General features: G+C 33.6%; 1 protein-coding gene across 1 annotated transcript in view; it reads left to right on the top strand.

Moving 5' to 3' along the window:
- Positions 1-6032: 6032 nt before the first annotated feature.
- LOC149792924 (uncharacterized) overlaps positions 6033-12816 on the top strand; it is a 33739-nt gene continuing 26955 nt past the window's right edge. Inside the window, exons 1-2 of the mRNA XM_089966754.1 lie at positions 6033-6162; positions 10127-10281. Of these exons, the coding sequence (XP_089822880.1) occupies positions 10177-10281 (105 nt within the window). The 5' untranslated portion in view covers positions 6033-6162; positions 10127-10176. The remainder of the gene's footprint in view (positions 6163-10126; positions 10282-12816) is intronic.

Raw genomic sequence — 12816 nt, 5'->3', positions numbered from 1 at the left:
AGGGATGAAAGTTCTGTCGATACAACAAATGAAAGTTAAAATATAATTCTGTTTTAATTTTCAGACGGACATCTTATCTTGAATATTTGAAAGATAGCGAGTTTCTAGGATGTGTGAGATGTTGACAAAACAGTATAATAGAAAAAGAAGGAATTAAAATATGTCTGATAGGGAAACTATCAGAGGAATAAAAGGAACGTTCATCCCAAAACGTCACCAGTAATGAACATAATGGTACACATAAACAATCTGATAGACTGCAATGTATACACTGTCCTAGAAGTTTAATAATTATCATGGCAAATTAAATGAAACTATATATTGAAAAATATATTCTTGATTCCAGCTACATTTGAAACAAAGTTGAATACACATGCAATGCAGAGAAGCAAAGGAAAAGTCAGTCCATGTGATTTGATTGAACAATTAAAGGCTATGAAAATCACGTATTAATATTATGTTGGAGATATGTATACTTCTTTCACATTTTATTCAAACACAGTACAGCAAGCAGTACAGCAAACGTACCATCTACACGATCAGCAATATACTTTTCATGAATAAAATATTTATCATATAGAATTTTAACACGTGTATCAAACCTTCAATCACAAAGAATCTTTTATAAAACCTAAATCATTTGATAGGATTGAAGCTTTCACGCCACGTGCATGGCGGTAAATACACAAAATCAAGCTTTATATCGATTTTTAAGATTCATTAACTCAGAACGTTTCACGTTTAGTAGCAATTAAAATCAGAACTATAAAAATAAAATGCAGAATGCAGAATTTACTTCCTTTATAATAAAAAACACCTATTTTGCAAAATGCTATAAATGCACCGAGGAAAAACTAAGGTAGGAAATGAAAAATGAAAAAAAGGTACCAAATATGTAAAGAGAGCGTAAATGATTTAATACTAAACAATTTCCAGCATGGAGCAAATGAAAATATTATGGAGAGATATCAAGAAAGAGTGAGATCTGACTGGAAAAACAGTAAATGGAAGCTGAATGTATTTGCAATAGAGGTCAGTTTCATTTTGATTCTTCTCAAATGTGTCAAAGGCACACCAACTTTCTCATTGAGCTAATTATTAATGTTAACATTACAGAAATAATTTTAAAACAATAATAGAGAAAATGGCGTTTGCTGCCATTAAGTTTTTCTGTTAATCCTAATCCTGATATTCCAAAGATCAAACGTTTCCAAGACATAAAATATTTACTATAATGAAACTTATTAAATCTGTTTACGTATTTAATATTTACATGTTAGAAAACTGCTGACTGGTGTTCTATTCTATTACATGGTGAAAATGATTATGATCACAACAATAATAACATTGAACATAGACCCCAACAATTGTAGAACTCCGCCTTCACGTGACTGAAAACACGATAAGGATAATAATTGGCTAGTTAAACACGAAGATCTCATTACCATGACCAGTATGTTGCTGAACGGGGTGGGGTGGGGTGGGGTCTTTTATATGATCAGGATTCCATACACACAAAACATATTTGTAAACGAAGCAGAAAACAAGTTGAACTTACTTATATCTGAAAGTCAACACTGTATTAACAGGTAACGGCATATCTATACTGAATCGAAATTTAAAGTCACGTGATATGTGTATATTAGACGCACAGGTCAAACAACATATCTTTGATCTTTTATACAATAGTATCAGACATTGTTCAGAAGTTAAGTAAACTTACTAATTTTAAGACAGTAAGTATACGACACAGATGCAAACGTTACGGTAAAAATTAAACAATGAAAGACAAAGGTGAAGTTAGAATGTTGGAGGTGATGGAGTAGATATTTTTTTTATCGAGTGACCTTGTTATGAAAATATGATATATTATGAAGTACAATTTACAGAAATCCACCGACTCATTCAAACGGTACTTGAAATCAAATGTTAATACCGATATAGAAAAGAACTTTGTTATATAGGCCGATGCACAAATCGACAATCAACCGAAGAGAAGTAAAACGAAGCCAAAGTGAGTGAGAATATGCAAAGTCCTGCTGTCCAGATGCCCAAGCTGCTCTAACGCATATATATGACGTGATGTTTTAGAAACGAAATGCTTTGCCCAGCATTGTTAAATAAACAACTTATCAAAATATAAATAAGACAAGACATTGCAATTGATAATATAAAGATTACGGTTATTTGTTATTTTGTAAAATACAATGATGGGCTTCAAGTAGGAGGATGTGTAGTAGGAAGAGTTGGAAAAAGAGCACGTACAGTTGACAGAGTTGGGGAAAAAGCACGTGTAGTTGACAGAGTTGGGGAAAAAGAGCACGTGTAGTAGACAGAGTTGAAGAAAAAGCACGTGTAGTTGACAGTTGGGGAAATAGCACGTGTAGTAGACAGAGTTGGGGAAATAGCTAATTAACATTTCTTATTCCTATAACTCATTCAGTTCAAGATCAGAATGAATTCTCTGTTTCCTAAAGTATGTTTTTAAAGAAACTGTTTAAGATGTCAACGAGCCCACCATCAACCACTGAATATGAAGAAAATTGCAAAACTAATTATCTTATGTTCGCTTATATCCCGATCGTGTACATAATAACACGCGGACTTCTACCATACGAAACAGGTAAGAGGCAAAAGGAAACTCATGCCAAGGTAATGTGTGCTGAAGGTTACGTGGAATAAACATTGACAAATGCTTGAACTGTTGTAAATGCCAGAACTAGTGAGGATCGCCATTGAGTTTTACCAACCTCTGTTCAACAATAGTAATCGTCAGGATGCATCTTATGCCACCAATGATAAATAAGTGCTAAAAAATCAAAAACAGACATACTGTGTAATAAATTATACTAGAAATTTTGCAACGAAATCACCGGCTGCTTATGCCGTTTTGGGTGATAATGCTCAAGCGATATCGTTAATATCTATACCAGAAATGCCACACAAGCATCGACGAGATGTCATCGAGGAGCACATTGCAGTTTTTAAATTTTGCAATGATTACGATCTCATCCAGGTTCGCCAGAAACGTCGAAGAAATTGTGCAACAAATCGTAAACGAGTTTCATACCGATTTCGTTGATGCTATTGTAAAAACTGGTTACATAAAGCTATGTATATTTGAACACACAGACGATGACGACGCGCACAAAAAGGATCACGATTTCATGGACAAAGGTTTGGCTCGAAAACATTTCGGAGGTGATAAAAATGTACACACCAACATCGATAAAAGAAAATATTTCCCATACACTGGGTTGGAATACGAGGATGTGGATATGATCTTGAGCGTTATGACATTGCCAGACAGAAATGAAGCAATACACGAAACAGTTGAAGGAGTAAATACCGCCCAGGAATTTAGTCCAACATAACGGGAAGCACAAAAAATCAGCGAAACGTTTTACAGCATCATGTTACAATCGTTGGGCAAACGGGTTAACGCTGATAAAGTAGTTGCCGCGTTCGATTATTTGAAGTGGCTAGGTGATCAGGTTGGGACGATGTGATAGGCAGATCTAATCAGGGAGGTGACCAAGATCTGGAAAAACAGTTTGGACGATGTACACCAGCGAGAGAGGACCGATATTCAAGTGAGGTCCCACTGAATGGAATACTGTCCTCTCATTGGTTAAAAGAAAATGACGTCCTGTATTTATTTATATCTTATTTTCAGTTGGCCAATGAGAAGGTGGAATTCCATTCAGCGCGTTGTTCTTGCATATTAAGCGAGCGCGATCAAGGCCATATCGAGCGGTAGCGTGGGAAAATGATTTGGCATTCCTTAAAGATATGATATTAAGTCAAACTTCTGATAGGGATACACAGTCTAATGCCTGGTACCAGATTTATTAAGCTACGCAAAACGTAGACTGAAATATCACCGTTTATTCTTAAATAGGTTGCGCGAGCAAGAAGACAAGTGTCCTCCATTGTAGTTATTATATGGTACATGTGTGACAGATCAATTGTAAGGAACGATACGAGCCCCTGTGATTCTAATCTGGCGCAGTGCACCACATATGTTACTACAGCAAAGGCCGAGATTGTGCCAGGTGGGACTGTCTTCCGCTGCCGTACCGTTCCATGTGAAAGGGAGTTCAGAGTATAGTAAGGAATAGTGACGCATGACGTTCAAGGTTTCAGTCTCAACTTGACGGTAAAGCCAAAGATATTCGGATTAAATATGGCGGCGGAAGGACTCATAGTCACATAAAAATCATGTCCGCCTTTTTTTTTTTTTTTTTTGTCGCAACATGTGGGGTGTACTCCGCTTAAAGCGTGTCACCAGATTCATTAATTATGTATATTCCTACAACCCCATTAGAGGTTATTCTCATTTGATGCCGACCAAACAAGATTTAGTCCAACTACATGGTAAACTTGGGCATAATTCTGATTAATCAGGTCCTTGTTTGAATTTAATCATTAATTAATGTAGCATGAATTTGAATTTAATAATTAATTTAAGTGGCATTTGAATTTGAATTTAATCTTTAATTTGTGTGCCATTTGAATTTTAATTTGATTATTAACTTAATTTGGCACCTTTTTGGTTTATAAAGTGGCTAATATTCTCATGCCTGGTTTCTGATGTGCAAAGTATGGATCAGCTAGTCAGCTAAAGGAAATAGTTCGATTATCGGTGTAATGCCTCGTTAACTCGTTTCACATTATATTGGGAAGAATTAATAACATTGTACATTTGCGCTAGAACTATTGACTCAAATATGAACCCATCCTAAAGTCCGGAGACATGTCACAAAGTCCATACTAAAAGCTGCCAAGTTCAAACAGTCCTCATAGATTGAGATCGCAATGATTCAGACAGCAAAACTTAAAAGTTCTGTGTGCTACTTACTTTGACAAGATTTCGAAGCAAACTTTTTCAGTTTTATCAGACATTTGCATAGAACAAGTTTCTGTTACTCTTTAGCTATATTTGGCCACAGAGGTACAAGTCTTCGTAACGGTATATTTGCTTGCTCACAAATGTACCGCTGACTTTTGCTAGTGACAGAAAAATACCCTTACATTTTTGAAAGATGGGACAACTAATAGGTTTCGATCTAATCTCGTGGAACAGAAGTAATAAAGCTCTTTCTTGACCTTTGTCATAAGTATTAAAGTTGTAATCATTTTAGTCAGTTAATTATTGATTATTTAGACAATTTTGTCATTCATCACTTTTTTCTCCAAATATAATTAATTAACTCTGCATTAAGTAAATTAAAAGCTAATGCAAATTTGATTTTCATTTTATACTCTCAGCATTGGCAAATAATCACATTCTTTAGTTAAAATTTGTTTCAATGCAATTTCGATATACTAGAGTATACATATTGTAAATTGGATGTATGTATCTAACATAATGCAAAATGGTTTGCAAAGAGCCGTTGTGCACATTTTCTATGCAAATATGATATCTCTCAGCTTTTTCCCCAAATTATTTAAAATAATCAGCCAATACACTCTCGCATCGTTTATTATTAACGTAATATATTATTTCTTTTCTTCATGAAGAAATAATATCGGAACAATGTGAATCATGAATGGTTATTGGCTAATTCAAAAACTTCTACTAGGATATTGCACCGGGAACGACAGTTGCATTACAGACCTGTCACGTGTGTACGTATGCACAGATTAGAAACTGTAACTAATCAAAAGCCGTATTAATAGGCATTAGTTTCATGTGTAGGTAGTTTATCATTCAGATGGTCTACATTCAAATGCTGCAGTCAGAGATTAGATTTTAATGCCATACATATTTAATCCCATTAAACGTATACTTCTTACCCAATAAAATAAATTCTTCTACGTCATAATACAAATCATACAACTTAATAATAATAATAATAATAATAATAATAATAATAATAATAATAATAATAATAATAATTATAATAATAATAATAATAATAATAATAATAACAATAATACAAAAATTCCTAACCTTGCTCTTAATTCCGTTTCATGTTTGAGCCTGCTTCATAACTAGTATACTTTTCAAAGCTTCTCGATGAGAAGGATTAATGGACTGTGTGTATCAATATTTTTGCGTCCTGTGTTATATTTTGTGAACTTTTTGTGCAGTTTATGTATATACTGATGGTCCTTTACTGTGGAAATTAACAGTTTTGATCAAGTTTGAAGTTTTATGTAAGATAAAGTCCTCGTAGTTATCTCGCGATGCATCTTTTGTAGATAATGATGTACAAGGGAGATAACTATTTTGCTTTTGAATTTGAGGAATAAATGTTTTACCTAAATATTTTCTAAATTTAAGATCGGAGGTGATTCCTTTTTCATTTTATTATTTAAAAGAGAATTGTTTTTTTTCGTCAAATCTGTTGTAACAAAACAGTATTTAAGTGTATTCAAAAGAAGTGATTTTAGATGCTAGGCACTAATGATTGTCAACACCAAAACTACTGTTGTATTAAAAAAATGTAACACTGGCATGCTCACAAAGGCGAGATAATCGATATTTATGAAATGACTTGTATTCATGTATGATTTTAAAATGTACTGGGCGTTAATCTGTCATTTTCTCTACTGGATTATCATAATCCATATTTTTACACTGTCATTCCAACCTTTTGTTAGATAACTAGACATTTAAGTTGAAATGATAGACCAACAAGTTGTTCTCTGCCTTTTTTGGTGTTGGTTGTGGTGGGTAACATGGCAGGTGGCAGAGAATAACTGAAGACACAGTTCATGCTGGAGTTTCAACTTTATAATTTGGATGGATAATTGGGCCACAGGGTACTAATTAATTTAGTTTGAGTAACATATCCAGACAGTAAGTATAGTCCCTCTTTTATTCATCCATTGCAGTAGATGTTTTAGAACTCTCACTGTTTTAGTATTAATCCTTGTTAGTACAGAACACCTGTGTATTTATTGGCTGTTAACCTTGGATTTGACTTTCTGATGCATTGTGTGGAGAGCAGCAGCATCCCAAGATGAACAGTGCATTATAATGGTATAGCAAAGCCTGTATCACTGTTGACTGACTAATGCATGGTACCATTATGACACATTGAATTACAGCGTTGATGCTATGGCACAAATCGTGTCTTCATACAGTTGTTCTCCATCAGTAATGTCATTATAAAATAGGTGGAGAAAAACTTGTTGGTCTAGTTTAAATGAGAGATCAGACAAAATACCCATTTGAAAATGTTGAATTCACCAAAACTACAGAATTAGGTAGTTGATTTGCACATTGATATGAGCTGATTATCCTGCACTGAACAGATTATGTTCTGTGATGTAACATTGCTTAGTCAAATGATTGCCAACTTTATGGGCCTACTTATTAAAATTCCTTTGAATTTTCATTATCCTTTTCCATTTTTATGTTATTTTATCCCATTGTTGGACCTCTGACATCAAGGAAAATGTAAACCTTGAGAGTTTGAATCACACGAGAAAGCAGTTTGAGAAATTACTGAGTACAAGGGACAGATTATAAAATCTGTATTTTTGTCTTTTTTTCTTCAGATGGCAACTTATTAAAGAGGTTACATGTATTTTAATTATGTCAGAGAAAGTGAATAATCTTCCTGTCAATGCATAAAGTTAAGTTGCTTGACTTTGCTGGGTCCAGTATCAAAACACTTCTCTAGGCCTTCCACCCACATGTAATTGTCCATATTTCTCAAATGGATAGGTAAGAAGAAACTTAGATTATCTCATTCATTGAGACAAAAATTTAACATACATTCATGTAGAAGAAAAACAGCTAAATTTATTTTTCCATTTGGAGTTGGACTAGTGAAATGAGAAATGGATGACAGGTATGAGTAACCAGAATCAAAATGATTTTTAATATTCAGCATTTGATTCTTTCAAAATGAACAATTAAAAATAATGATTTCCAATGCAGTTTATTCGACTCTCCTTCACTTAGGTGTTATGTTGTGATTTAAAGTAAAATCTAACGTAGTATTTTTAATTACTGCAAGTGCTAAAGTTCATTGAACTCATTAACCCTGTTACTTGTTTAGGCTCTTACAAACAGTAACAAAAAAAGTATGAAGACAACAAGCTTTGTAAAATTTAACAAATAATTTATTTCCCTAGAAAAACAAGGTAAAAATGAGAAAAAGAACTTACGGTTCTATGAATCAAGTCCTAAATTAATCCAAGAATAATCCAAGAATTAAAAAATAGAAGTCCTAGTAATAAAAGGTCCTAATGAAACTGAGTTTGAATCCCGATGAAATCCAAAATGGGAGGTGATGATATATGCTTTGGTCAGCGTCGTATCGATCTGTCAGTAGTTCTTTGTTGAACCACAGAAAATAATATTCCAGTGTTTGAATTCTGTGTAAATTTCGATAAATGTCCTTGTCCAAGAATTAATTTACCATTCTAGTATTTCCAGGGAAAACAATTCTGACATCCAGATAATTTGAAGAAAATAAAATAATTAGCCCAAAAACAGGTGGTGACAACATAAAACACTTTAACTTCTCATGTGATAAGGCAAGTAATGACTATTCTTTCTAAAAACATCAACAATAAATCTAGCTATGATGGCAAACAGATGCCCAGATGTGGGTCAATCCTCTGGAAAAACCAGTGTTTGTAACAATTGCTACATGTTATTTGTCAAGTACTCAAAGTATGGCCTCAGTTCCACTTTATGAGTCTTACTCTGAGAAAGAATCATAAAAAATAAATAATAAAATTGTTTACTTCAACTCTTACTGGTTCTGAATCAAGGTCAGGAACTAGGTCAGCATTAGATACAAAGTTTCTATTATTAGTTGTTTACAAAAAAACACGTCAAACAGAACTGAACTGAATTCCTAGACAATGTCCAATCCAATCCAATAAATAAAGTTACATTACAGTTGCATTAATGGAATAAAAGTATTTAAAACTAACAAACAAACAGTTAAATCAGATATAAATTAAATTAACTCTAAATTAAATCAAATATAAATAACAACCCTCGAGATTCTTGTCATTTTCACCTGAAATGTTGGTATCCAGATGCATCTGCTTCAAAAAGATTCTCATTTAGCTGAATGTCTAGTTTTGTTAAAGATGTTTTGGATTGGTTATTTCACTTAAGGATCTGCAGAGGGACAAAAATTGGAGGGGGTTGCTTATTTTATTGGACCCATAATTTTTGTTTTGGCCACTTTTTATTCACAATTTTAAACGTATCCTACTTTTTGCAAAGGTTCACCAGTCTGTGTGCAGTTAAGACAAGTTTGCTTTAGATAGCAGGTCAGAAAGCCTAAATCCAGATACAAACTCCGGTTCTGACAACCAATAATTTTTGCCTTTAAATATTGGGAGTCAAAACTTTTGTTTTCCCCGCTGTATTTGTAGTGCAGGTAGAAAGTCTACATTATTTGTTCATGTTGTAGCCCTACATTAGTCTACTTTTCTGTAATACCACCCACTTTGATGTATCTTAAATTATGTTAACAGTACCAAGCTTGGAAGTAGGGTTCAATTTCATGACATGCAAATGTGGCACATGGAGTTAATGAGTTAAAATTTATACTTTGCTGTCCACTATTACTATGGAGCAAACCTCTTTGATGTTCTTCTGGGATCTACGAGCTTTTTAGATCAGATGGCTATTTATTTGGATGGCATAATAATAATATAAAATTTGCATGGATGAAAGAGATGTTTGTTGATATCAGTAAAAAGCATTTGGTTTCCTAACAGATTTAAATAATTCTTTTTCATCCACTGCATTGTGACATCATTCCTGTCATTCATGAAGGCCATAATTTTGGCCAGAAACCTAAATTTATACTTAAACATTTTTTTACACTGACACACACTGTTTCTTTTTTACGTAATATAGCTGTAAATATGGATATAAACTTATATGAAAGTTGCAAAATAACATTGAATTACAAGTGATCTGTCCTTCAGTCCAGCAGTTCATCCATGTGCCTATAGAAGTTTTTAAAAGTACATTGCAAATTCTCAGTTATCTCTAATCCTTGATTCAAAGATAGGTGATGGAGGGGTTTAGACGAAAGTGGAAGGTATCATTTGTAAAAACAGCACAAATCTCATTCTCTTTTTGCAGCAGCTGGTATAAATTACATAGTGAATTAAGATAATATTTTTTTTTCAGGTTGAACAACAAATGGAATGAATTTTTAATTGACAGAGGCTGATTTGAGCATGCAGACTAACAGATCAGACAGACAACGTAGATTAAATTTACAGGACTCCCCAGAGTATAAAGCAGTATTACAGTCTGTCATCAAGTATGAGATACAAAGCTTGGTAAGTCTTGAAGAAAAACATTTGAATATACACCTGTCAATAACTTGCACACAGTGTGCTCCAAAACACATAGACCTCACTATATGCATGGGAGCAAGTTACAGAGGGACCAGCAAAAAATTAAGAAGTTATTTCTTCCCCACTGGACATAAAGGAAAGGGGGGGGCTGGGTTTTTTAATGGCTGAATACTTGTTTTGTAATCCACATTGGAAATAATTGTCAGTAAAGAGCTTGTTGTTCAATTGTTTGTATAAAATACCTTTATTTTCAGGATAGCAAACATCTAAAAGATCATTAACAACATCTTTCAAAATAGTTATGCAAAACTTTTGTACATGCAGAAACATTGTGTATTACATCACTGCATTTGTTGTGGTTGATTCACAAAAAAACGATATATTTTTTTCAAAGACCACTGACATTTATTTCATAAAATCAGAATCAACATGGAAAATCTAATTTTTAAAAAGTGTTTTATCATTGCAATTAGGAATGAAACTTTTTTTTCATCATTGAGGAAATCTCTGAATGCCAATTGGAATTTTAAGTACACTACAAACACTGGAACTCATTGTCCATAAAGACCTGTAAATGTGAAACTAGCTTTCTGTCACCATGTACTTGTTTCACTTGAGTGCTATGCTGTCTGTGATCACATTTGTTAGTGAGTAAGCAAGTTTAAGGTACCGGTAGTTTACTTATATTACTTACAAAATAATATTTATAAATGTTGATTGATCAATTTAAATGAGTTGACCTGACAAATGATTGACCAGCAGTTCTTGTGCAGTTAGGATTTGCATGCCTTTTGACTTCATTTTCCATTTTATCCATTTGAAAGTGATGGACTTCGTTGTTCATACCAGGGACTCTCAGAACTGTTCCATACATGGTGCTCTGGTCTGATTACTTAAAGAGTTCATATGAAAATGATACATTTGAAATTGCATATATGGGTGACTACACCAAATTAAAAGTGCCTTCCCTGAGTCCCAAGTATATTCTACTGGAAAAGTCCTCAGAAATAGGCTGGGGACTCCTGAGATCCATGAGTGAAGAGTCCAGTAGTCCTTATCCAGAAACTCTTTGAGGGGCCCGATGGCATTTAACAGTGTTCAGTATTCTAGTTTGCTGACATGTTACTTGGCAAATATGCTGGAAAGATTTGTATCTTTTCAAACAGAACTTTTAATAATTTGATGTGAAATGAACTGTGCCGTATGATCACTGGGCACCTTTATTCCAGCAGCACTTTGTAAGTAATAAATAGTTATTATTATAATGGAGCCTAAATTTATATTATGTTTCATGAATAAAAATATAAGTTTGTTTTATATTAAGGACTTGTTATTGAAAAAAGCAGGCCCAGCCCAAGGATGTGTGAGGCCCAAGGCAACATGCGGGGCCCCAAGGCAGCAAGCGATGAACTTGGTCCCAACCAAAAAAATTGCATTGCAGAGTTGATTTTTAAAAGTGCGGGGCCCAAGGCAGTTGCCTTGTTTGCTTTGCCCTAGGGCCAGGCCTGACAAAAAGCTAATTTATGTCACAAACACAACAACCTCTACTGCAAATGCTATTTAAGAAAGTACCTTCAATACAAAACAAGATCTCATATAGCTAATTTTGCTTTACACTATAAAAAAGTCTTATAACTAATTTTGCTTTACATTTTAATAAAGTCTTAAAATATAATGTTTTAATCTGCCATAAAGGGACATTTGAAAATAAATTGTAACAAAAATTACTATTAAACATTAAACATTTTCCAAACAGTCTAAACTTCTCCAAAATATGAATTTCGCAACAAAACATTTCAATTCTAGTGATGTGTCACCAAGTTTTTATCGTTGGAATCATCCCCAAAGTATTTAGCAGGGTTCAAGAATAAAATTCACATCAAAGAAAAGTTAAAGGAGTCAAATTGTTGATAATGCTTAATACTGTGTCCCCTGGGCAAACTACACTGGTTCTTCAAAAATGTGCACAATGGGGTCTAAAAACATTGACCACACTATAAACGATGGCATGAGTCACATGGCTCCACACAGTAAACGATGGCATGAGTCACAAGGTTCCATGGTTTCGAGAAAAAAAACTGATAATAGGATGGAAATCAATGGAAGGAGGCAAAAGCAGAGAGGGGGTGGTTACATTGTTGAATGCTCATTTTGTAATCATATTAAAATTAACTGTGAATAAAGATATCTTTATGATGATGTATTTGTTTTTCTTCATCAATTAGGTACCTTTATTTTGCAGGATAAAGTATATCAAAGAGATCATTATGAGCATTATTTCACATGGTTTCCATACACTTGACATGCATAGCGTTCTACACATTGTGTATTATGTCACTGCTTTTTGTGTTGAATTGGATAATTCTAGTTTTAGTTTTCATCTGAAATTAAACATTTCTTTTTCTGAAAAGATATACATTCATTCCAAGAAACAACATTGTTGAAACTTATGTGTTTTCATTTTGTTTAATCTTGTGTCACAAGATAGATCAATCTGTCACTAGATAGATCGGTCAG

Source organism: Sinohyriopsis cumingii, chromosome 8, assembly GCF_028554795.1.
Source record: "Sinohyriopsis cumingii isolate HCF-2022 chromosome 8, ASM2855479v2, whole genome shotgun sequence".
In the NCBI taxonomy this organism is placed as follows: Eukaryota; Metazoa; Mollusca; class Bivalvia; order Unionida; family Unionidae; genus Sinohyriopsis; species Sinohyriopsis cumingii.
The sequence above is the reverse complement of the archived record's forward strand: the minus strand, read 5'-3'. Positions and strand labels throughout refer to the sequence as shown.